Raw genomic sequence first — 27,975 nt, forward strand, 5'->3', positions numbered from 1 at the left:
TTATAATGGACTAGTGTTAGCAATTAATCTATTTGAGAAAAAGAAAAATGCCAAAATGCTAAATATTAAAATAACATTTCAATAGCATGTAAACTATTAGAAATTATAATTTATAAGCAAGATGACCTATCTATGTATTATTTCTACTTCCTTCATTCCCTTTTTTCACTAGGCTTGTGGCCTATGAGAGGTTGGTATCTTGGTAACTTCATGACGTATTCCTGCTTTGGAGGCCCATGTCAAACCAAATTCCTTTATAGGTACCTTAAGGGGTACAAACAAAAACGCTGCCTCATAAGACACTGAGTCATGAGACAGCAGTATTTGAGTGAATGCAGCTTGCTTTTCTTCGGGTGCATTGTGCTGATTACAGTATAGAGCCACACAGGAGTGATGCTGCCCCTGCAGTCATTAATGACAGTGTTGAACTGAGCATAACAGCAGTCTTTTTATATGCAGTCTATTATGGCAAGAGTAGTGTTTTGCCATGCCAACAAAGAGGCGTTATGTAGTGGCCACGTTCAAATTCTGCATGCAGAAAAACTGCTATCGTACCTGATTCAGCTCATTAAGGGCCTGGGATGGAAATCTGTTATCTCTACTTAATCTCTAATGTCCTTGAGATTAGTGTGTGTGTGTGTGTGTGTGTGTGTGTGTGTGTGTGTGTGTGTGTGTGGTTCAGTGCAGCAATAAATGGGAAAGAGAAAGAAAGAAAGTGAAAGATCTCTATGAGCTGTTTTTTGCATTCTAATTTGATGCCTTATTGTCTAAGAGGATGTGAATGTTTTTTTTCTAGCAAGGCTAAAATATATCCGTATGTCTTGTATACATGAGGGAGAGCCATACAGTGTGCATGTGTGTATGATCAGTGTCTCTCGGGTTCTTAAGTGTAATACTGGAGCATGCATGCTATTAGGCAGGACCCCTGAGACCCCTGAAAGCCACATCATTAGAGAGAGACCCATCTCAGGTAACTCCTCCTAAGTAGTTTGTGATCTATTTATAAGCATGGTATTCTATAACACACTGTGCCTGAAGCATCATTAATGTAATTCATTTAACCTGGAATTAATTACAGCATGTACTACACTCATCTCTAACAGAGATTCTTGGCATTTGTTTCCAATTTCCAAGCGCATTACATTTACTGATACTTTTGTCTGTAGAACTTATATTGGCCAACTACGTGGAACAAACTTTTTTTAAGGTTACACCAATATGAAAGCTTTGCAGCTTTTTTTGTATACATCATTCAGCATTACATAACTGGAATCATTGTTATGAAGAATATAGCTACAAACAATTAAGAAAGTTTTGATGATGAACAGAGCTGTAGATGATTTCCTAATCAAAGAGAAAGCTGTATAGCACTGAGAATGTATATTAAAATCAGTATGCAGAATGCATCATATTCAAAAAGCGGTGACCAAATCTTGCTGATCAGATGGGTATTCATAGTACATTTATGACATAATTTCCTGTTGTTTCCAAACTCCTTTAAATTAGGAATAAACCATTGGTTTATTTTTGGTCTCTAGTTTGTAACACTTTAATCTGCACTAAGTTAATATTGAGTTAACAGCAGTGTACAGTAGGGGTGGGAATCTTTAGGCACCTCACGATTCGATTCGATTACGATTCAGAGGGCTGCGATGCGATTATAAAACGATTATCGATGCAGCTCAATGCATCTTTTTTTCTATATAGCATTTATATTTTCTCCCTGTGTGAGCTCAAGTTTCAAGTTCAAGTTTCAAGTTCATTTGTCACTTGCACAACATGTCAGGACATTTATGCATTGAAATACTTGTGAGGCTCAGCTAATCACTCTACAGAAAGTAAATAAATAAAAATAAAAATACAAGAAAAACCAACTGAAATATATTAAATATACACAAAATATACACAGAATGTAGAGACAGTATACATTTTAAAATGACTAAGTGACTCTGTGTTATTGTTATTTAAAGTGACTTGGTACTTTTAAAGCAAAGTATTTGTAATGATACATAATGAATTTACTTCCAATACCTTTTTAATAAAACAAATGGAAGTGATGTGGCAAGTGAACTAGAAGGCTCTCATTCAGTGCTCTTGTTTGGAGCACGAGAAGCTGCTGCTACTCATCTGCGATAAAATGCGCAGTTACGGTGAAATTAGATCTAGTGGCAGTGGATCTCCACGCAGCACGTTACAGCTATTCTACCCATTTTCTTTAGTGATTTTATATCTTCGGTTTTGGTCTCGTTGTAGAGAGAGGGCTGCGGGGGATCGCTGTGTCAGTAAAGTATCTTAAGGACGTGTGCAACATAGAGCGAAAGCCCTGTTCCGCAACGACTGAGAACCAGCGTGCAGACTGCAGGTCACACAGCAGTGATGCGTTATTCACATTTATAAGCACTGCAGTTGATTCCTGGTATGTTAAATCTGCAACAAGAGACTGTCACACACTAAAAAGTGGCGAAGATGAAGTCGCTTCTCTTTCAAATTCTCCCGTTCCACCTTAAATGGTGGAACAGGAAAGTTCGAACAAGAAGCTGGAGAATAAGAAGCGACTTCAGCCTCATAAAACAATCGAACAATGAGAGACTGATCTACTTCTGAGTAAAAGTTTTCTGGCGGAGATGGGGGAAAGGCGGCTACAGCTAAAGCTTAAAGTGGAGCGAAGTAAATCTGCATTTTCCTTTATATTGTTTAGTCTATACTAGGACATTAACACATACTGGACATTAAATGTTGTGGCTCCCAAGGTGGTTTGATTTTTGTTGAAAGGACAAAATGTTAACATTTGAGTTGTGACTCCTGATCTAAACTGGCTTTTAATGCAGAGGGAGCCGGTCGGATTTCTCACTCATCCAGTTGTGTTTGTGCCGCCGCCGCAGACTGTCCGGGCGCTGCACTTCCGCACTTCCAAGTTCCGCCTTTTGCGTTCCATCAACATTACATTATAAATTAAATATTTAGAAAATCGATTTTTGACATTTGTGAATCGATTCAGAATCGTTGCATCTAATCGATGCATCTAAGAATCAATTTTTTCCTTCACCCCTAGTGTAAAGTATGTACAGCCTCCAAATTTAGCACCAAGAAAGATGAGCAAAAGGGCTATGAAAAATGTCTTTGTTGTTCATGAGCATGATATTGTTTACCCCTGAAAATGAGGTAAAATCAACCAAAGCCTGATTCTCTTGCCAGTGAACCATTCTGGTAGAAGTAAGCCGATTTTGATCTTCTGGTATTTGCTGTAATTCATGATGCCATGTATCCTAACAAGACTTACAGTAGGGATTATGACCTTGTTTGCATGACCTTAACTCCACCAAACCCAGCTCTGTTTTTTAACACAAAGTTGTATTATTGCCTTGTCAGCTTGTGTTTATGATTTGATGTCAGCACAGGTGTCCTTCTGGAAAGCTTTACAATATACGGCAAGCAAATATGAATTATGAATATATGTTAGTTAGATGTTGCGCATAACTGTTTCTGGAAGAGCCTGAGAAAAATCAGCTGACTCACTTATTAACTGACTGAAAAGATTTCTCTCATGTTTTCAGTGTAAGAACAAACATTTTTCCACAGCCTTTGCTTGTATTTACCAATGATACCAGCAACAGTTATGGAGATTTCTGTACAAGAAAGAGAATAGCAGCATACAAACTCAGACATATATTGTCCAGATTATTACTTATAAAAATTCTATGCAATCAGCAAAAAAAGCACTAAGTGTATTCAAAGTAGAATAAAGTGTAAACCTTGTACTTACGATGCTTTTGGAAAATGGGTAGAAAAGACCTCTGACCATTGTTATACATCATATACAGTGCTCGTATAACAGAACTGTAAAAACACCTCTTGTTTTCAGTCTATTGCACAGGTATATTGCCTAGTAGCATAATTGACAAATATCATTTTGCAGTCTCATGCAGTCGTATTCTGAAGGCACATCAGGTTTGATTAAACAGCAGGAGAATGTGAACTGAATGGAGCTGCTGTAGGCATTTGACATTTTGAGTCAGAGGGTGGTTTTATAAATGAGGCGCTTTTTCTCTTATCGGTAAGTTTCAGGGCTCCTGAGCCCAAAAGTGAAGACATCTCAGCCTGTAGGACCTCAGCTACGCCTACAAAAGCACATCTGTTAACATATTTGTTTGTTTATTTGTTTTGGTGTGCGAGTGTGTCAGCATGTTTAGTTTTGAGATGATGAGCGTGGGTGTATTTCAGGTTATGTGAGGATGACACATGGTGGAATAGGGAGGACAGAGGTACGCAAATGTAGCTCATAATCCAAATACAGTTTTTTACAGCCACTGTTTGTGTAACAGAGTGCTCATGTGCTTACATGCATGCATTAAGTGCCAGTGAATAAAAACAACACTATAGACATATTAATACATGTTAGCCTAGTGAGTGAATGTCCTCACTTACATCTATGTAGGTGATTTTTAAAAATGTTTTCCCTTTTTTGACTAATTAGGCATAATGAATTGCTAACCCATTGGTAACTAGCAAAGATGCTTTCTCTGGATAGACAAAGCACTTTTTGTAAGTCGCTCTGGATAAGAGCGTCTGCTAAATGCTGTAAATGTAAATGTAAATGAATGTGTTACTAAAGAAGCATGAGCACTGAACTGACTCCATCAAAGCGTGCTGTGTCAGCAGGTATGTGTTCCAGCCATGGAACTCAGTTTCATTAATTCAGCTCCTTTTGTTGTTTAGAGAGAGATCATTAGTGGAGATGTATAGGGTTTTAATACATTTCAGCCAATAATAACGCTCTTAATGCTCATCAGATCATATAAGAGTCAAGCTGTTTGTCTATGATAGACTGTGCTATTCTTAATCTGAAACAGCCTACTGGTTATCCTCTTTACCATTCAGTAAGTGAACATGTTATGGAAAAGGTTAAAACAGTACAAACAATACAGTTGTCTGTTTATCAGGCTCAATGCTAGCTTTTCACCGTTCGCACGCAGTTGCTGTCTCTACCCACTGGACACCTTGTGATTTGAGACATCTTTCAAGACTAGCAATTTGAGGCAGTTTAGCTCCAGGTACAAACCAGATAAGTTCCCTGCTGCTCTAGATAGCTAGCTATTCATAGTAGCATTTATGATGAGAATAAATGAGAGCGTGCAGGCAGGCTAGCTGTTCAGTGTTGCAGAAAAAATTATTCAGGGTGCACTGGGTGGTAAAACTAAAGTAATTAAATACAAAAGTAATTAAAATAGATGTAGTAATTAATAGTAGTAACGACATAATGTCATTAGAATTCTTGATCATTCTTATTGTTAGGGAATATTTAATAATTCAAGATACAGTATTCAAGAATGAAAATAATCAGTAATTGCAGTCATAGTTTTTTTTCAAACACTTAAAAGGGTCTTTGGAACAGAGATGTGACTGTGCTTTCTGGAAATTGCTTCTGTTCCATCTAAAATCATGTTTATCACAGTGCTGCAAAAATGCACAAAATATTACACTATAAAAAAAAAACACATTCTATCTTTAACTAGACACATCAATTGTGTTCATTTTAACACAAAATGCGTTAAAATATTTCTGTGCTTAGTTGCGAATAACACATTTTGTGTTATTTTTAACATAGAATGTGTTCAATCAGAAAACAATGACACAAGAAGTGTTAAAACCAGTAACACAAGTGTGTGTTATTATTTCACACATCAATGCAACTGCAAAGTGCCTTGCAATACATTAAAACACTTCAGTGAATCCTCAATGTGGTTAAAGATCGCCTCACATTATTTGTGACTAAAATCATTTACCTACAATTATGTACCTACAATTACAGTGAATTTTATTCAGTCTTTAACAAAGTGCACTGCACTAAAGCCAATTAAACAGACCTAACTGTGCTCATTTTGTGAAGAAATGAAGTTGGTCAGTGTTCTTTAAGTACTGACAATATTTTCAGAAAAGCATATCGTGACAATTTATGTTCATGTTTATGTTTATGTAATTTAAAAAACAATGAAATATCGTCATGTTGCCCAACTCAATTGATAGTACAAAGGCTAATACTGCAATAACGCATAAATGTACTGCAGTAACAAATGATGTATTGTGCAGCTTAACTTTATCAGTAATAACTGACAACATTTAATCTTTTTAAACACTCGCTTTAAAAATTTTTAAATAATTTTGACTGAAGGAATTTAGACTTACTTTGAACAAATGTTTGAGTTGTGCGGTGTGTGTGTGTGTGTGTCATGTTTGTATGTGTGAATTCGGTGTATTGTGTATTTTTATATTGTGTGTGCGAAAGAGAGAGGGGCAGCAGGTGCGCTCCATAACAAGCCAAATCACCTCATCCCAGGAAACGCCACAGGAAATGTGAGTTACCATGGAAACGTGACTGTGTTGATTATGAGGTCATAGTGGATGGGCTGTACCTGCCAAGTCTGTCTGCCTTTCAGGTGCTGCAGTACAAACGCACACAGGAGCGCCTAGACGTGCGCATGTGTTGAGTCTCGAGCTCTTTGAGATTTTGACTTCCATGAATAGAAATAAAAAGCTGCTCACAGACACAGAGACCGTGACAGGCACAGAGACACAGAGGCTGTGAAAGGAAGAAAGATCATGAACAGGAGCCGTGAGAGATGTGCTGGTCTTTTAGCGTCTCACAATAACTGACTGGCCTGTTAGAAAGAAACTGTGTGGGTGTGTGAGTTTCTCATTGACTCTCAGTGAGAGAAGAGGAAGGGAAAGAGAGAGAGTGAGTTTATCTTTGTTAAGCTCATGACACACTTTCCCAGCATTCTCAAACAAACTTAAACACTCTGATGTTGGCGGTTGGTTTTACAAAGTTCTAAAAAAAACTGAACTGCGAAGCCAAATGAACTGGTGTGAATGACGGAGAACATTCTAGAGAATTCACAGCCATCACAGGCAACAGCCCAGCTTCCAGATTGGTTGGGTTTGAGAATGTTGGGTCAGTGTGTTCAAGCGTTCCATCAGGATTTTGTGTGACTGCATGTGTGTATGTTTTAGATAAATTAGGGTTGGAAGGAAGAGTACAGTAAAAATACACTGTGTTTTATTTAAAGAATGAAAAACACAAGCATTATATTTTTTTACACAATGTTTTTTCAAACATAAAACACCTACTTCTAAATCGTATTTACAAAAACAAAAGGACTTTTAGCAGGAATAGCTTAGCAGTTTAAACAAAACAGTTTTAAAATGTACCTCATCACTTCAGCCAAAGATAACAAATTAGATACTCACTATGCCGAGCTTCTGCCCTGGATGCAGGGTCTGTAAGTTAACTGGCGAACTGCTGTGCCAGTTGAGTTCAGTTTTATACAATTTACAGGAAAACAGTTTTATATGATGCTAAAGTAATGTGTTTTCATGTTCATGTAACCAGATTTATTGCTGAATATTTTTTTATTGTAATCATTGATTTATTTATTTCATTGTTATTAGTTTATTAGTTTACAGCTGTTGAAAGTTGTGAATTTTTTGAACCAATGCACACATGTAGGTGTCAACCTGCCACCAAACACATATGCACGCACGCACACACACACACTCTCACACATAAAATGTGGTAAGAAAGTGAGATTGGAGAAAACAGGAACCTAAAAAGTGCCTGTTCTTTCTTCACCTAAGTACCATTACATCACTTCCTGTTGACAAGTTTGTGTTTTAGCAAGTTTATCGGACAGAATCAGGAATACAGATTTTATCTGCTGAGACAAGCCCAGTCAGTATTGTTCATATTATTATTATTAATATTATTAATATTATTATTAAAACTAAGCAGAATGAGGCTGTTTTCTTCACCATGCATAAGTATGGGTACCATGAAGAGCTCACACGTGTGTATTTGGTAAATTTAGTTAGTAATAATGTGACCTGGGATACAATCTGCATTATTTTGAGCAAAGTAACATGCATGCGGCAAGATCTTGCAACAAAGCAATGTAATCTGAGTATATTGCTGAATATGATATCAGTATTGCAAAAACAGCATGATAGCAATTTACAAACAATCTATTGTTCAGTCCTAGTAGACAGCACAATCTAGTGCATAAATGTGAAAATGTTAGATGGTTTTGAAATCTCTGGATGTTGTGAACCTTGCAGACTATCATATCAGACACAGAAGAAAGGAAAGACGGGTGGAGGGACGTCTGTAAATAGGCTGAATCATGGCATGAAGTAGGACTTGCTTAAGCAGAATTGAGGTGGGAGGTTCAGTGTCATCTGCTCTGCCTATTACTGCGTTTGTGTATGTATGTAGGTATAGTCTGTTTTGCTTTCTTTGTTAAGTTGAAATGCTGCGCTCTATGTAGAAAATGTTTTAAAAAAACAGGACTATCAAATTATTAAAACAACTAGTCTCATTAGTTTGTGTAGTTAATTGTGATTAATTACATTTTTCATAGTTGTTCTAAATATTTTTTTCTTCATTGAAAAAGCAGTATGGCTGTATGAGTGGACTGAGTACATAAAGTTAATCAGAAAGTGTTTAGTGTTTATCAGTGATCAACCTGGACATAAAATCATGTGAACGCAGTGATTACATCTTCCAGGTTGTTGATATACCCACAGTTCTCCTGCTAGTTTGCCAAAGGAATCTGTCACTAATGTTACTGTTATTAGCTACTTGTAATCTTGTAGTCAAGGCCACTAGAGGTGAGTTTGAGTCAAGACTGAGACCTGGACACACTGAATTCAGGACTGGCGAGACAGAAACGAGACAAAACCAGTAACCACCTAAGTCAACTGACTGTAAACTAAAAAGATTCGTCCATTTTAATTATTAAACGGAAACATATTAATAACATTCTGATCTGCCCTCAGGGTATGTTTGAATTTTGGAACTATTGAACATCAACAAACAAATAACACTCAGTGTTCATCATGGAAAGGATCAAGTGGCAGCGAGCAGATTTTATTTGAACATGTAGAGAAAGGACTGTTTTCTTCTGTTTGAAAGTATTGTTGATATTCAGTCATGACAAAAATGTGTGGAGTTAATTTATCGCATTAACATGATATTAACTTTGACACCACTACAGAAAACACATTCATTTAATAAGCCGAAAGATCTAAAACATTTCATTTTGTTTATTGAGAGAAACGTTAAGGTTCAGGCGTAGGTAGAGCAGTATTTAGCTCATAAGATTGTGTGAGCGTGTGTTTGTATTCAAAGGCTGCACTCTGTAATGTCATGATGAATTCCTCAAAACGTCAGAAGTAATTTATATAATGCCCTGGGGACTGTTACCGCTCCTGCTGACTCCCCATAGAGACTGAGTCACACACACCACTGCACTAATTCAGTACATGTACCTCTCTCTCTCTCTCTCTCCTTCTCCCTTTTTCTCTAACTCACACATGCTCACAAATACTACTACTACTACTATTTTTGCTGGCTTGCCATCTGAAAGTGACATAAGTCTGATTGGAAAGGCAGAAATAGAAGTGAAAATTGTCAGTTTACCTCCACCCAGTGACCTTTTTATCAGGTCCACCTACCATATAGGTGCACTTTGTAGGTTTACAATTAATGACTAAAATGGCCAATAAGGATTCTGTTTACCTGCTCTTCCTACTTTTCTTTATGAGGAGTTTATAATGAAAAGTTTGCTGCCCCCCAAACTGGGGACCTTCTGAGCCAAACCTTTGAATTCAGTTCATGAAGGTCTTGCTAATCAGCTGATGAGCTGAATCAGGTGTGTTTAATGAGGCATTGTGCTGAAGTCTGTGGTGTTTATGTCCACAAGGACTGAAGTCTGACACATGCGCACTAAATGGTGGAACACTGCTGTGTGGGTTGGATTGCATTCATCCACAAGAGCGTTAGTGCATAGTCCTGGTTCACAACGCCACTCCAACTCAGCCCAAAGGTATTGGATAGAGTTCCATCACTCTGCGGAACACAGTTCCACAGCCCAATGCTGAGGGGCTTTATACTCCTCTAGCTGATGCTTGTTATTGGGCATGGTGACCTTAGGCTGATGTGCAGCTGCTCCACAGTGTCCCATTCTATTAGTCAGCGTGTCTATGGACATTATACAAGCTGTGTGTGCGCCATTGAATGTCTGTATTAGCAGTGGGTGCACGTTAAAGTAGCTGAATTCACTAATTAGAAAAAGTGTCAACCTTTTGGACATACAGTGCAAGTACACGGTAATCATCTCAGTGTATTCATTCAGAAAATCTTCCCAAACCCAGACTAAACTATGCTATAAATATATAATATAAAATATGCCGCTTTTAATTGCGTTTTTAATAAAAATATTTTTGCTCAGTGTGGTCCTTTGACCTTCAAAATGAATTGTAAGTAGGCTATAAACAGAAATAGATTGTAAATACAATTCAAAATCTCAAAGGTTTGTGGTAGATTGTTATACCATAAGCAGCAGTCTTTGGAGGCCGAGGCTAGCAGGCATCTTCTCAGGAACATGCTGCTGTTAAAGAGAGGAGAGGTAGGAACAGACATTGACAGGGTATCTACATTATGTATCTACATTCCAGCCATTCTCCTCCCACCGCTCCATCTTTCTCCACTTCACTGAGTCTGCACAGGAAGCAGCTGTAGGAATGAGATTATATTTGCTAATGACACACGCACGTATGCATGCACAAAAGCCGTTTTGGACAGACTCCAACCATACAAGCATCCAGTGATGAATTTTCCAGCAAGCTTACTGGCCTCCAAGACAAGGAAATTCTGCCCCATTGTTACTGAGTTTAATATTCACATTCATGAGACAAATAAATAATAATAAATAAAGAACTTCAAAGCTTTTACATTCTGACATTTGCTGTTATTCTAAGACAATTATCATTGCTCACTTCAGAAATAGTGTGAATTGAACTTTTCCTGCAGTGTGATCCAACACACCTGTGTCAACCCACTGAGTATTACCAAGCCCTTTGTGAGCGTCTCGGTTTTAGTTTTAGTTAATCGTTTTAAGTTTCGCAAGACATCTAGTGTAGGGAAATGAATCGCTTTGGAATTTAATAGAGTGGTACCTGATTGGATGTGACCTGACTGGGTCCAATTGCTTGCCTTTCAGTAGAAAATATTGCCTAAATGGCCGTCCAGAGACTTCACCTGTAGGAAGTGGCGTCAGCTTTAGCTAGCCATTCACTTTGATAGCTGGTGCATGTAGACCCCAGGACAGACCTGGGAACACAACTGCAAGAGAAAATGTGATACTCACTGTGTCATCTTTTGTTGGCACTTTATGCTAAACTGCATTTGGGAAATGTGGCCTAGTTCATCTCAAGTTCATATTAATTAGATGAAGAAGTAATAATCACACACAAACTCTCTCCTTCTTTCTCATGCAGTGAGGAGTTTCTCTAATGTGTCCGAAGCAGCTTCAGATTCCGATGATGAAGACAAACTCCACATCGTGGAGGAAGACAGCATTTCAGATGCTCCAGATGAAAAGCCAACAGTATTCCAGCTCAGTGCAGCACAGCAGCTACACAACGGACACACAGAGAATGGTCAGTACTCAAACAGCTGAATGTATCTTTTTACTATACAATTAAAGCCCATAATAAACTAATAAAAAACAATGTCTGGAATTGTACAGATGGCAACCTGGGGCCGGACGCTTTGATACGGGAAATTAGAGTCAAAGGTAAGACAGGAATGTAATACTTGATTGATATCAAAATATTTATTTTTCTGAGGTTTGACAAATAAAAAAGCACAGTAGTGCCACATTTAAAAAAACACCATCAAAACTATGTACAATGATTTGTATTCACTGTTTTACATACTGTGCTTCACTAAATCTTGTTAAACAGGACTAATTATGATGAAATCTTCAGTATGCTCAGAAAACCATATTGTGACTTAATTTATCACAATACAATGAAATCAAATTATCATATTACTTATGCATGCATACATACAGACTTCAGCTAGTCCTATACATTTATCCCTGCACACATATGTATTCATATTATATAATATTCCTATTGAAACTGCACATATTCTTATTTATTATCCAGATGTTTAATTTTTTATATAATTCTTATAGCTCTCAACCTCTAGAGACAGTGACCCTTATATTCACAACTTCCAAACTCTATAAGTCCTCTGAAACCCATATAGTATATTTCTAATGTTTAAATCATTAGCAACAACAATTTGGTTTTCCTTGCTGCGATACATACCTAATCATACTTACTAGCCATAATCACTGAGAAATTTATTTTTACTTCAAAGTCAAAGAAAGAGAGAGAGCAGAGTCAGGTTGTGTTACATGATAAGATGACAGATTAAGAAGACTTTTTTAGTGTAATCTGAAAAGTGAGATTGAGGAGTAAACGTGTCTTTCCTAATGCATCTTGGTGCGTTGAATCTGATTATTAGATCACAAGTTTTTTTTCTCAATTCTGGTGAGGGACACTTTGGTGGCTTTAGCTTGTTTCACACGTGCAATAACAAAATTTCCACCACTCACAGTCTGAGCACATGACTTAGGCTACAATGTCTAATAAATCAGAAAGAGAGAAACAAATATGAACGACTATTGTATGGCTAGATATTCCATATCCCAGCTCTGTACAGCCGTATACTGCTTAAACTGTGGGAAACCGTATGATTTGATGCTTACAATTTTAGTACAAATATCTGTAGATTGTTTTTTTCTCGTGTATATATTGTGTTGTACAGCTGTAGAGAATAATTACCTGAGCCTCAAACACAAACATTTCAAGCATTGTATATAAGACAAATACACACAAAGGCAGACCAGAAGAAAAATAATGATATACCAATCTGAATGAGAGTTTTTGTATCATGCTATGAGGTGGGAAACTTTCTCTTACAAGGAAAACTCAAATGAACAGAATAGACATTCATGTGTTTCTTGGCTGGTTTGAAGGAACAGATGTGTATCATTTAAAACAGTAAGTGGGAACAGGTGTGTGTTCATTTCAGTCTCAGTTTTACAAGTTCTCTGTGCTAGTCTTGCTTTTTTCATGGAGCACCTGGACCTAAAAGGCTTCCATAGCATAAGGACAATGATGAAATGTGTGTGTGTGTGCTGATCTACTACACTGTCTGTATTTCAACAAAAGAGGAGTGTGTAACCGATGAAGAGAATGAGGAAGGCAGGGAAAAAGAAACACCACCGGAAGGGAATGAAGGAGCCATTTATCCAGAAGTCCCAGAGGAGGAACAGAGCACGCCAGAGAGAGGAGGCCATGATGAGAATGGTACTAATCACTGTTCAAGCTGTCTAACTTCGTCTGTCCACTCTGTTCCTTCTTTCTTACTCTCTGTAATCTTTTTTGCACTTTTTCTGTTGTAGTTCAGAAGCGTAAATGAGTAAAATATGTTTTCCCAACCATCACCTTTAGGTACACCTGATGAGTTCTCTCAACTCCACACGTGTCCATACTGTTCCCGGGGTTACAAACGGCACACATCACTCAAGGAGCACATTAAACTGCGCCATGAGAAGAGCGAGGACGATTTCAGCTGTTCGCTCTGCAGCTACACCTTCACATACCGCACACAACTTGACCGGCACATGACTGCTCACAAAAATGGACGGGAACAGGTGCCTATCTTATGTCTGGTGTGTCTTAAAGGTGCAGTGTGTAAGATTTAGGGGGATTCGTTAGCAGTAATGGAAGATAGTATACAAAACTATGTTTTCATTAGCGTATAAATCACCTGTAGCTACGAATAGTTGTGTTTTCATTAGCTTAGAATAAGCCATTCATGTCTACATAGAAGCAGGTCCTCTTCCACCAGAGGACGCCATGTTGCACTGTCGTGTTTCTACAGTAGCCCAGAATGGACAAACCTAAACATGGCTCTCAAGAGTGCTTTTCATGATTTTATTTTAAAGCGGCAGCCTGAATTTGCTGGTACTATAGCACCAGATGGAAGAAAGCAGAAGAATCAGTGGTTGCTGCTGGTGCTGGCTAACCATTTTGTGTTGTGAGAAGTTTGAGAACCCAAATTTAGATAAATGGAAGTTCATACTTATTATTTAGCACAAGAAAAAGCAAAAGAGGGTGAATCCTTGGCATCAAAGAAGCGAAAACACGATGGCCACCATAGGTTCTGCTACACGTTTGGAAAGGGAGGGGTGAGGGAGGGGTATTCATTCATATGAATGATTGCAATCTGCAGCCTCACCCCTAGATGCCCCTGCATCTTACACACTTTGCCTTTACGTTATTAGACTTGCATGCATATTCAACTCTACAGATATCATACACATTTAATATATCTCTGTCCCAAAGAGATGCTGTGCATGATAAACACAGGGTGTCCCAAAAAAAATGACATCATTTGAGATGTAAATATCTGAGTAACTACATGTAGGCAAATGAAATTAAATAGGCTTCATGCTGAACAATACAAGATTTATTTATCAAAATTCAAACAAGAAATTCAGAGGGATGTAGATTTGATAAGCGATTTCACAAAGCTTCACAAATGTAATATCTTCCGATGCTGGTGGTCGTCCAGATAACTTTGCCCTGCACAGACAGGCTTCCTCTTTGAATTTTTTGTGCTGTGTCCAAATCTGCTTTCCAGTTGGTGCATTTTTATTGAATTTTCTCGAAAATGCACGCTGCACACTCTTGTTTGTCTGTGTTCGAGCATATTCTAACACACAAAATGCCTTTTGATTTCTAGTGAACGCCATTCTTCAACCTGAAAAAAAAAACATTAAAAATTAAACTTGGTTAGTTTTTACACATTTTGTTAAAATTTGATATCATTTGAGGGAGAACTGGCTATGTTATTAGACTACAAAAAGATGTCAATTTTTTGGGACACCCCGTACCTTCACCCCACAGAAATGACAAATATACATCTTGATCCACATCCATTTTTATTTTCTTATTCATCTTACATATAATGTGTAAACAGAATGTAACTTGCATACAAAATAAGCATACAAAACAAAACAAAACACTTTGACAGTCTACATGAATTGTGATGCTCTCTCTTTGTATTTCTGTTTCATTCTCTTTCTTAGAGGGCTGTGTCGCAGTCAGGAGGAAACAGGAAGTTTAAGTGCACAGAGTGTTTTAAAGCCTTTAAATACAAACATCACCTGAAGGAACACCTGCGCATCCACAGCGGTTAGTTGCCATAGTAACATTGGCATTTTATTTTGTTTGTGAACTGTGTCACTGCCTGCAAGTTGCATCAAAAGCATTGTAACATGCTGTTGGTCTTCTTTTGTAAAGTTATTTTACCAGCAGTTCAGCTGCACAGTTTACTTTTTGCCTTTTGTATTCTGTGATATTTCTGAATTTAGTTGTTTTGTTTGTGACGCTAAACTGAATTATTTGTATCCAAAAAATGAAATAACTGCAGAATGAAGAACTCTGTGTTCTCTCCTGTCTTCTCTCCAGGCGAGAAGCCATATGAATGCTCTAACTGTAAGAAGCGGTTCTCCCACTCTGGCTCCTATAGCTCTCACATCAGCAGCAAGAAGTGTGTAGGATCGCCCCATGCTGTTAACGGCCTGCCTCGCACCCCTGGGGTCAAAGCTGCACTCACCCTGTCGCGGCCCACACGCATCCTCTTGCGGGAGAAAGTGGACGTTAGTAACAAACCTTTACAGGAACAGCTCCCGCCGAAACAAATTAAACAAGAACCCGTAAATCATGAACTCAAACCTGTCACAACCACACCAGTTGTTACCACAACCACTACCACCACCACTGCCCCCACAAATAATGGGGGTGGGATTCCCATTCAGACTGCTGCCCCTCAGGGTGTGGTACAGACTTTGGTTGTACCTACTGTGGGTCTAGTCCAGCCAATCAGTATTAACCTAAGTGATCTGCAGAATGCTTTAAAAGCAGCAATGGATGGAAACGTGATCCGGCAGGTAGTGGCTAGCACAAACGCTAACGGAACTACCACTAAGATTGTTGGTCAGTTGCAGCCACAAACACAAGCAGTGGTTGTGCAGGCTCCTCAACCCCAGGCACAGGTGATTTCTGCCATCTCTCTGCCAGTAGTGGATCAGGATGGAAATGCCAAAATTATCATCAACTACAATGTAGACCCACAAATCAGCACGTCAAAGATGAACACAGTGCAGCCTGTATTAGCACAGACAACTATGGCACCACCAAAGGTGGTACAGGTCAACTCAACACAACCCCCAAAGGTGGTACAGGTCAACTCGGCCCAGCCTCCAAAGGTCTTACAGGTTAACTCGGCCCAGCCTCCAAAGGTTGTGCAGGCTAACTCAGCCCAGCCTCCAAAGGTGGTACAGGTTAATTCAACACAACCAAACATCACTCTAACCCAAATGTCAAGCACCCCTAAGCCAGTTCCTACACAGATAAACATCCTTAAACCCATCCAAACAGGTAATTCAAGTAAAACACCATCCATCTTCAAGGTAACCAAACTGGTCCAGTCACATCCTACACACACAAAGCTTACGCAGCCAACAGTGCTGCTGCTGAGGAGAACAGATGGGTCACAGGGTCTGGTGGTCAGACAATTAACAACCGTTCATCCAAACACACAGATAACTTCAATCATAGACTCTAAGACCACAGAGCAGAAGTTAAGCCCAGAAAAGACAACACTGGCAGAAGAGCAAAGATCATGTGCAGAGCTGAACCAGACTGCTGAAGATACTATTACTTCCAGGGACAGCTGCCAGCCTGAAGACCTTAGCAGCACTTTGCTACGGGACATTCAGATCAAAACAGAGCCCAAGTCTCCAGCTGAGATTGAGCCCGTTATTCAGACAGATGGTGAAGGAGTCGTACAGAGAGAGAGAGAAGGAGGAACAGCAGCAAAGAGTATAGGCTCAGAATCAACAACAGCTCACAGTGGTGTTGCTTGTGGTGATGGTTTCCATAACTATGCCACATGTCTGTTCTGTGACAACAGCCCGAGCAGTGCTGATCTCCTCAGCTGTCTCAACAGCGATGAACGAGGATCTCTCTCCTCTCTTCTGGGAGAGGATGACTCTGCACCTCCAGTGGAGAGCCTCCTGCCCCTTCTCAAAGCTTACAGCAAAGACTCGCACCCCAGTCAGGAGCAGCTGGCTCGAGTTGCTGAGTCAGTCAGTCTGCCTCTGGATGTAGTTAGTAGGTGGTTTCAAAGAATGCGCTCCAAGAAGATATCACTCCGACCCCCCGGTTATCCGACAGAAACCTCAGATCAGGTAAGAGACACCTGAACATTTGGAACATAAAACATGCTACCCACATAGGTTCAGGATAAGTACAAATCCCATTTGCAAGAAAGTTGGGACACTATGTGGAATGGTTGACCTGTAACTGAAAACTATACAAAAACACAATATTTGATGCTTTAGCTTATTATTTGTATTGTTTTTCGCCTTTTTGGTAAATATACACTGATTCATACTTAATCTTTTGGGGCCTCAAGACCCCAATTGATTTTGTAAAAGCTAAATTTTGTGCCGTTTTTCTGTAAAACAAATCTTAAGCTGTGCAACTGCAGGAAGACTTCAGTGTCATATTTTGTAATGTGCCACACTTTCACAGGTCTGCAGAGATTTCTCCAGGTTCCCTAAATCTTTTAATGATATGCATCGTAGAGAGTGAAATACCTAAAATCCTTGCAATCACTCGCTGGGGAACATCATTCTTAAACTGTTGGTTTATTTGCTGATGCATTTTTTGGCAAAGCTGATAAAATTAACAGCAATGAAGCTGGTAAAGTAAAACATTAAATATCTTGTCTTTGTACTGTTTCCGTTTAAATACAGGTCAAAGTGGATTTACAAATCACTGCTTTATATTTTTATTTCTCATATTTCTCATATTGTCCCTACTTTTCTTAGAATTGTGTTTGCTGCTTAGACATAAAGAAAGATCAGGTACATAATCTATATGAATATGTAAGACTGTCTGTTTAATCAATGCCTTACACAGATTTGCACTTTTTCCCCCTACAGACTGTAGAAAACACTCCACCAAACCCAAGTACCGACACTGAGCCCCAAATCCTCGACACTCCAAGTGAACCCCATGAAGACTCATCAGTGGAACAGAACAGTGCCCCTTCCTCTCCACTCACTCCACTCAACCTCTCCACAAATGATCTTGTCATAGTAAAGACAGAAGACTCAGAGGAGGAAGTGCAAGCTGAACCTCTGGACCTCTCTCTCCCAAAGTCCTCCTGTAATAACGCTAACACCTCAGTTCCCGCATCAGTGTCCACCACCAAGCCATCTATTCCTGCCCAAGAGGAGCCCCTCAATCTCACCTGCCTCAAGAAAGATACATTGCCTAGCAATACCATTTATGTCACACAACCTACTACAGGTCCAATAAACATTGTTGCAACACCTTTGCCAACGTTGGTTGCCATAGCAGAGCCGGGTGGAGTTCCTTGCCTCCGAGCTGCCTTCTCCACCAACAAACGCACCATCCTCATCCCTCAATTGTCATATACCTATGCCACCCCCTCAACCAACAGCAAGACTGCTAACACCACTCCCTCCAACCAGGCTAACACCACCACCACTCCAGCATCCACAGAAACACAAGGAACAGCCGTACCTAATGGCAGTCAGGTAAGAAAACAGCCACACTACTGCTGGGCAGAATTGTTTAAATTCAGTATCACAACATTTTCTTAATACATCATGGGATCATAGTTTTAGATGATAGTTAAGTTTGCATAAACCCATGTTTCCTGAGTACTGCTACTCTGTGCTTAAAGAATGTTTTAAAAGCTTGACAGAGCTTAGATTCTGTTCTGCTTCCCACCAAAGGGAACTTGATACAGTACTGTAAATGTTAACCAGACAGAAACAACATTTCCAGAAACTACTTTACTGCATACAGCTGTGCATTGGAGTTAACTTTTGTCACCTATCACGACTGTTCATTTGCGTTTATGGAGTTTCTCAAACAGTGACTTATAGTCCTGGGTTAAATTTTAGGTCCTGGTCAAATTATGTTTAGTTAATTATCTAAGTGAAAATATGTTAAGAGACCACACGTCTGCACGTTTTAATGAAGTTACTGTTTATTTGCTGAATTTAACAAAAAACCTAAAACGTGGCCTGTGCAAAAATTATGACACATTTTATATTTTATTTTTTCCAATATATTAAACTCAGCAAATAGAAACTGTGCACTAAAATTATAGCATATTAAAGTTCAGTCTCTCTAGAGGATGTGTTAACTTATTTAATAAGTTGACTGGGGGTGTTCAAACTTTTGCATACAACTGTGCTTTGCACTTGTGTCACCTGTCACAACTACTAATACCAATACCATCAAACCTCTGTAGATACAGTGCCCAGCACCAAGACATAAAGAATGAAATAATTATTTGAGCTGCTGTTTTCTTTGTCTCTAAAGACATGTTGTCTGATCTTATTTGTTTTTTATCCTCCAGCTTTTCCACATAATTTCTTCTTTTTTTCTGCCTTACATTTTCATAATTTATCTCTACCACTGTCAGTCTCAATGCCTCTTTTTCCATTTTTCCATTTTTTTCTCTTTCTATCTGTCTCTATTTTTTTTTAGGAGAGGTCCAATGCTGGGGGTGAAAGCGTGCCCACATGGGATGGGTTGAATGACAGTGACCTCTCTCCCAGTAGAAAGCGGAGGAAGATGCAGGGTGGCCAGTACGCTTGTGATCTATGTGACAAAATCTTCCAGAAGAGCAGCTCATTGCTACGACACAAATACGAACACACAGGTACATTAAAACACACACAGGTGCAGGTTCTTTGTGTTAGGTCTTGTGGCTAAACGTTTCTGGACGTCTGGCTGTTCATGAGTGGACACATTCCTATACAAAGCAAGAGTTAGCGAAAACCCATTTCCCCTAGACCAGCAGTTTTGCTTTCCCCGCCCACCTAATTCATCTCATTAGCATATTACCAGACATACCTTTCATTAGCCGACTCAGGTGAGTTAGAGCAGGAAAACACATATATTACATGTTTGGTATATTATTAGTACTATTTGATATTATTAGTATACAGTTTTTAAATATTTCCTGCCCCATCACACCTGATACAACATCAGCTAATTATCATGCTCTTCATGAGCTGCATCAGGTGTGCTGAGGTACGGAAAATTTGAAATTGCAAGGCTCATAGAGGATATCATTTTTACTGCATCGTTGTGGAACCTTTTAAAGTGCTTAGAGCAGTTAAGTACTTAAGAACACTGCTAAGGTTTGACTTTTTCCTACACTTCTGTAAATAATGCTTGAAATTGACACACACGATGATTTCTGTCTTTTAAAATACATTTTCACCCTCGTTGTGCAGGTAAGCGTCCTCATGAGTGTGGCGTGTGCAAGAAGGCGTTTAAACACAAGCACCACCTGATCGAGCACACGCGACTTCACTCCGGAGAGAAGCCCTACCAGTGCGATAAATGCGGCAAACGCTTCTCACACTCCGGCTCCTACTCCCAGCACATGAACCACCGCTACTCCTACTGCAAGAAGGAGGCTCACGACCAACCAGAGCCAACCAGCACGCCCTCGCAGCTCGACTCAGACGAGAGAGACAGCGAGGCAGAGGAGGAGGAGGAAGATGAAGAACGAGAGGGAGAGAGAGACGGTAATGAGGATATGGAGTTTGCTGGCTTTGACATGAGCGAAATACGAGTGGTCAGAGTCGGGGAGGACTGTGATGAGGAGGAAGGAGAGGAAGAGGAGGGGGGAGGTGGAGAGGAAGAGCAAGTGGTAGAGGAAGAAGATGCAGTGGAGCTGCAAGGTGAGGAAATCAGCACTCTGGAGGAAGAAGTGGTGGAACCCATGGACGTGGGAGACAGCACAGAAGAAAAAACGGAGGAGACGGGGAAACGAGCGGAGGACGCAGAAGTTACTGACTGTGTGAAAAGCACAGGCTCGACTACAGAGGACGGAAAAAACAACTGAAAAAAAGAACATTTATTTTCTCTAATAACTGACAACTGATGAAAGAGTAAGACTCTGAGTTGTTTGTTGAGTCTTGCTGATCGTGGGTTACTTTAGAAGCTGTGTTTCAGTATTTTACTGTGTATGAAGCCCAGGTGTGCCTGATCCTCAAACTTCTTTTTTTCTGGTGAAGGAAAAAAAAATTACAGCAGTTCGGTCAAACAAACTAGACGACTTTAAAGCTTAGTTGACCAGTTACAGCTGAATTGTGTTACTGGACCACAACCTCCAGGTATGTTTGTCAGTGTTACTAAATGTTTTTCCTTTGAAACTTTCCGTCTGTACAGTCAGGTGAGATTTCTATACATTTTTATTGCCAATGAAGTTTACTAAATCAGTATTTTATCAGTATGTCACTATGTTTTGAGAGATAAAACTAAAATGCACTGCAGGTACATTTATGGATTGTTTATTTATGGATACATAATGCCTCAAGTTTTAGATACCGTTCAGTATTCTTATTTTAAGTTGGCCAGCCAGTGTTAGCATAGCATTTTGTTTTGCCATCTGCCTGTCCGCCTTATGAAGGAAATGTGTTTGCACTTCGGTACCATGGGATCATCTATAAAGAGTGTCAAATGATCACAATAACAGAAATCCACAGGTAATATTAACAATGCATATTTCATTGCTAAATTGAGTGAGTAAATCAAAATTCTGATTCCATCATATTAATGAGCAACTAATTGATCTCAGTACCATTATTGACTTTAGTCTGCTACAAATGTTGCATAACATTTGCAATTAAGCACTCCTGATAATGCCTGTATCAGTAACTGTATTCTGTATGTCCATGAAAAGGTCTTTTTTCTTTATAGATGGTACATACTATGAAGTGCACTTTTCTGTGGTATAGTATGTAGAAACATGGCACCATTTAAAAGAAAAGAAAAAAAAAATTCAGTCAGGGAATTGTGTGTCACAACCTCAAAGCCAGTGTTATGTCTGTTTTTAGTTTACTCAAACAGATTTGTTAGGGGTGCACTAATTTTTACACAGCATGATACTGAGAGTGCAATAGAAGTACCTGTACATGTACTTTTATTTTATGAGCTTTTTCAATTAAATTTATTGCACCTTTCAATTTTCTACCACCCCCTCAACATTTTGTGTTACACGTATTACTGAACAGCATATGCAACTTCTGAACTGTAGAACAGATGTTTACGCATCATCTCGACTAATGTATTCTCCTAAAATTATGAAGCCAATACTATGCGCTTAAGTGCTGTCAGTGATTGGAAATGATCCAGTTTCTCACATCATGTGATAATGGTGCACCCCTAATTCTAGTCTTGTTTTAATGTGTGATTTTGTGTCAATGTTAGATGATCTACGAAGCGTTCTAAGGAACCCCACACCCCCAGCCTTATGCAAGACCGTCAAGCTGTAAGTGCCATTCATTCCTATTAACCCTCCACTCCACAACCAAATAAAACCATTTTAAACTATCAGCCAATTTATGAAGAATCTCAAAGCTTGAACGCAGTCATGTCAAGTGTAGTCTTTGGCCAAAGAGCCAAGAATCCACATTCAGTCGAGTTTAGATTGTTTGATGTAGCATTGGAGCACTCGTCAGTTTTTTCACTGACATTTCAGCCAATGATAAATGGTCAAATCTAGTGTTTACAATAATGGAGAAGTAAATCATGACGTAAATGTTGGGCTGATACCATGTGTTTATAGTTTTGGTCTTTGCTCAGCTGCACCAGTGTGAATTTGTCGGGGGTGGCCTTGTGAATATACTGCAGCTCACTTTGGCTTAGTACCGGGGCCGGTGCTGAACGCACGCCTCAGTTCCGCGTTTATACTCAAATAAGTAGGTTTGTATGATAGTAGTTTGAAACCTTAGCATCAAAGGGCCATTGTGGATCAAACTGTATTTCCTCAGTGAAGGAATACCAGACTTTGTTAAGCTTACTCACATTTTGCCTGATGGCAATTACTTGGCAAGTGTTTTGTTCATTAGTTGGAACAAAGGCTAAGACCCACCCTGGTCCTTTGAAAACAGAGGCCAGCTGTTGGATTAAAGCATAGGAGAAGTAGGAAGAAACGGCGTAAAAACTGAAGGAATGAATACACTAGTGAATTAGTTGAAGGAGTGCACTTGACGTATGAGGCACTTGAAAGAAGAAGTAATGGGTGAATGTGATTTTAATGTTGATTTCACCATAACACATTACAGTATTATTCATTGTGAAGTTTTATTTCTAAATGTTTGTTTATATTAATGCACGTGTATATTGTGTATGTTTTTACCATCAGTATTAAAAAAAAGTCTTTGATGATGATTTGTTCATTATTTTTTTCTTCATGGTTGTTTATTATTCCACATGTAGTGTGCAGTGTTAATACACTTTGTATTTACTTGGTACAATAGGATATTTTTCAGTACAGTAATATAATTTTAGTATGAAAATCAATGCCATGAAGGAATTGAAGCCCAATTACAGGATTTACAGAAATGTAAATAACAAACATCTTCAAACGCAAACATTTATTTGTCCACCCAGTTTGCTTGTTGAATTCACATTATTTCTTCAACATAAAGCTGAACCTCAAACCTGTGAATAAATATTCAACATGATTTCCTGAACTAGTATTGAACAGTGGCTCATATTCGATTCAGTTTGCATGATCAAAGTTGTGCCTTCACAATTTCACATGGTGTAACAAAGATGACAGTGTGTCCCCTTTTTTGGATTTCTTTCTTCTCTACAGCCCCACGTCCTCCATCATAATACATTTTAGTGAGGAAGCTGAGATTTGAATGATAAATTGTTAACTGCAATAGAAAAAGGATTAAAAGATCAATATTATCCATGGAATTCTAATATAAAACACAGAAATGAGTAGCCACTGTTGGTGAAGTTTACAATCTGCCTTGCAGAAAATCTAAATTAAAAGTCACCTCTATATTTTCAAAATAGTACTCATTCATTAGTCATTTTAATATTTGTGGTTCAGCTTTTTAATAACGCCCGTTCAGTTCTATTTGTACAGCATGTATTTTTTATGCTTTTATTAGAAGAATTGGAATTGTCCAAAATGGTAACAGTAACATAAGGAAAAAAAACCTTCGTAACTTTTAATGCAAGTTAATGTATGTAACAAGATTTATTTTCAAGTATTTTGGACCATTTCTTCTGGTCCATTCATGCACGTTTAATACAATGTACAGCAATAAAGTAAAAAAGAAGAAAAACTACAACAACTACAACTAATGCATCTCTTTTGCATTCAAGGTTTTGTTGTGACAACATTATCTTTGACCATCACACAGAAGTAGCAGGTGCTCATTTGTTTTTCCCATAATGCACATTATACAGCAACTGCAATGTGTTACTAGAATTATAAAAAGACAATCTGTTTATTCTGGGCTGAGATACCGAATAATATATTAATATATTGGAGTAAAAACCACCATCTGCCTTCAGAACAGCTTCAGTGTTCGTTGAAATGCTGTTACTTAAAGTTCTGAAGTGTTTGTTGTGTAAAACTGGAGCTTCTTTAAGAATAAAAATCTCTCTTTAAGCGATGACCATCTTTTTTGCATCAGGGGTGCATAAACTTTGTCTTTAGTGACTTCAGTGTAACATTTATGGGTCATGAGCCCAAAAAGATGAAACATGTAGTTAACACATCCTCACCTTTTTACATGTTGCCAGTATGTGGAAAAACTATATTCTTTAAACAATTTAATAGTTTCTTCATATACAAGGCGCTCTGCCTCGCCTTTCAGTTCAGAGGAAAGAAACAGCTTGGAACTGCTTAGCTGTATGTTATTAAATCTGTGTTGCAGACAATGAGTTAGATTTAACATTTTATTTTCTAATATTGCACTTTTTTGTTAATAAAACTTAACATACTTAAAATAATATGAAGAGCTTCATTCCAAAACACTGTACATTCATAATAATTTTGGATATGACAAGTTTTTGAAAAGAATAACAGCTGACGTATAAGGGGAAAACACAATATTTCTCTAATAAATGTGGTATTAATTAGTGATTGCACAACACTGTTGTTATGTGATGGTTTATTATTATTATTATTCTTGTTCTTGTTTTTCTGACAGATATTTTCTTGTGAACTCATTCCACAATTGTCATGATATTGACACCGTTCCAACTCCACAGTGTTCAGTCTCATCAGGAATGGTGTTCTTGTATACAGCTTTTTGATCAGGCATACTGTTTTTGTATGATGGTAAAACATCACACCGCCTAGGAACATCTTAGCTGCTCAAGCTCAAGCTGCCCTAATCTCTCTGCTTTATCTTCAGGAAATGCACTTTTCTGGTCATATCACTAATATTTCTATGTGTAAGTCCACTCCCAACAATCAAACATCTGTGTCTCTCTGGCCTGCCCTGCTCTGAAACTTCCTTCAGGGTATTGATTTGTAGTTTTTTCACTTAAATGAAATTGGATACAACCAAGAGAGAAAAATATTAAACCACCTAACAATATAAAGCAAGATACAAAGCACATTAGCAGAAATGATCACATTGTTCAGCAGAGGATCAGATGTGGTTTTGGTCAAGATTACAATGTTTCTCTGCATAAAGTTGCACAGTGTCCAAATCAGCCACTCATTTTTGCCAGAGTTGCTTGATTCATCCTTTATAATTCAAGTTTCCAAGTAAGGAAGGTGGGCACAGCAGCTGTTTTCATGAATGGGTGCACTTGAGGGAAATTTAAATGGTAAGCCTCTGTACCTGCTGGCCTGTCTTTATGAAGAAAATAGAGAAATGCAAGAATGACAAAGGGACTGTGAGGCGCAGTTTTACCCCAACATTTTACATAATGCACCGATGCACAGTGTTCATTAGAAAATTAAAATAGCAAAAAGTACTGATGTAAAAAGAGGATTAAAATATTCTAAAATAATTAGCAGCAGGAGCCAAATCCTGTGTTAACCTCCTATGGTGCTTAGCAAGGTTACAGCATTTATGCTTATGTGGACTTTTCTGCCCTCTGGTGGACAAACTAAGGCACTATTAGAGTTGGAATTGTTTCACCTCAGGAATTATATTAAGTTAAATGATTACTGACTAGATAGGTGCACCTATTCTTTCTATGTAGGGAAGGATGATTAGGGGGGGACATTAAGGGGGTCTTTTGCGTAACCCTGACATCCAGTCCATTTGGGGAAATTACACAGATACTTAGCCCTGTTGAATCAACAGTCAAATCCCTTAAAGATTACATTAGAGAATCTCTTCAGGTAAAACTACTCCAGCCCAGACAGAGCTAATGATGCTGCAGTGAGAACTTCAGAATGAGAAAAGTTGAAAAGTTTGTAGTTCCTAAAACATTTTACGGGGTAAATGCATGTCATTATAAACACAGACCATCACCAGAGGATCTTACTGTCCAGTAACAGAATGAAGACAAGCAGGTTTGGCATTTGGTGATGTAGTTGACCAAAAGGTACCCTATGGGTCAGTTTCCTGGTCAGTGATTAAGCTTAGTTCCTGGGCTCGTATTCACAAAGGCTCTCAGAGTATAAGTGCTGATATAGGCCCAGATTCTCTTACATACTACGACTGTTGAGACAAAAGCAGATACTACATCAGCAGTCCTACTGTGACAAGCTTCATAAATACGGGCTCTGGACTACGTTTTCTTTTCAGTAGAGATTTTCATTCAGACATTGTGTAGTCAAGGACTAGACTTAATCACTATCTGGGAAACTGATCCTATATATTCTACTGTATTCTACTCTAACTAGACCTGCTGCTTAATTAACTGAATGACATTTAGTTAAGACTACAGCCTTAAATCACAAACTTAACACTGAGAACTGGTGATTCTCCAAGATGGAAATTTGAATACTCTTGTCATCGAGAGCCACAGCAAATGCATGTGCCTCATTTGTGAAAAGACCGCAATGAATATAATATCAGTAGACATGAAACGAAGCATGGACATTACAATAAATATTCAGAGAGGACAGAGGAACTAAAGCAGCTGCAAACTATCTGAGTCTCACAGCATCAACTTATCAGAGCAAATTCAGTAGTTCAGTAAATGTCAGTGTTTATGGTTGAAGAAAAACATGGCTGTTTATGCAGTTTAATCTGTTCACTTAATAAAGTGATTTGTGAATGCAGTTGCTGCATTTATTTGATATGTAAATAACATTAACAGAAAAAACTTGTACACTTTCGGGTTAGTTTGTCTAATGATATTTTTGAACAAGTAAACACTTGAACAGGAATATAATTAATACATTATACATGTTTCATTGTTACTCAGTGTTATTATTTTTTATACTCTGAGCAATACAAGAACAAAATAAGACTTGTGCATCTTTTATACTGTGATAGTAAACACGGTAGCACACAGAAAGCTCTTATTCTATGTGCTGACATTTTGAAAACTTAATATTTTCATTTGTGAACAATATGTTGGCCCTCAAGTATTTTGACACGGTACAATCTGGCCCTCTTTGAAAGACGTTTGGACACCCTTGCTGTATATCATAAGGTTTGTAGACACCCCTTCTAATATGTTGTAGCAGCACAGTATGGAAAGTTTGCACTGAACTAAAAACATTGGGATGTTCAGAAATATTGCTCCAAGAATACCTTAATTTTGGACAGATGCTAAATGTATTAGATCATTTTTAATTTATTTAATTTTCAATTCCATTTGTCTGACGGCTATTATTGTTGCTGCAAGTAACTTAAAAAGCTGTCATCACTTTGGTTGATGATGGGCTGGGTTCGGGTCAGTTTCAAGCAGAATTTTGTTGTGGGTCAGATTCAGACCCAAAACTTGACAATATGGTTGGGTTAGATTTAAACAGACCTTTATCTGGCTCGGGTTTAAATTCAAAATGCAATGCTGTGCGTTACGTCCGGTTGGACTGGTTTGACAGAAATTCTGTATTGTATTGTATCTCTAACCAAAATTGCAGGCCTGATTAAAATACTACTGTTTTGTTCAACATGGATGACGACTTTACAGCAGCTCTCAAAGCTCTACTGTCCAAATGTGTACATGTCTATTCTATTTACTCATTCCATTGGCTGCAGTGTT

At 38.5% G+C, this 27,975-nt stretch overlaps 1 protein-coding gene across 2 annotated transcripts in view; it reads left to right on the top strand.

The window, feature by feature from the left end:
• zeb1a (zinc finger E-box binding homeobox 1a) overlaps positions 1-23,522 on the top strand; it is a 36,185-nt gene extending 12,663 nt beyond the window's left edge. For both annotated transcript variants that reach the window (XM_036555941.1, XM_036555942.1), the window contains exons 2-10: positions 11,332-11,493; positions 11,583-11,630; positions 13,081-13,218; positions 13,363-13,565; positions 15,006-15,111; positions 15,388-17,171; positions 17,931-18,551; positions 19,516-19,690; positions 20,271-23,522. In XM_036555941.1, the coding sequence (XP_036411834.1) occupies positions 11,332-11,493; positions 11,583-11,630; positions 13,081-13,218; positions 13,363-13,565; positions 15,006-15,111; positions 15,388-17,171; positions 17,931-18,551; positions 19,516-19,690; positions 20,271-20,887 (3,854 nt within the window). In that variant the 3' untranslated portion in view covers positions 20,888-23,522. The remainder of the gene's footprint in view (positions 1-11,331; positions 11,494-11,582; positions 11,631-13,080; positions 13,219-13,362; positions 13,566-15,005; positions 15,112-15,387; positions 17,172-17,930; positions 18,552-19,515; positions 19,691-20,270) is intronic.
• Positions 23,523-27,975: the final 4,453 nt, after the last annotated feature.

Source organism: Colossoma macropomum, unplaced genomic scaffold (assembly GCF_904425465.1).
Source record: "Colossoma macropomum unplaced genomic scaffold, Colossoma_macropomum, whole genome shotgun sequence".
Lineage (NCBI taxonomy): Eukaryota > Metazoa > Chordata > Actinopteri > Characiformes > Serrasalmidae > Colossoma > Colossoma macropomum.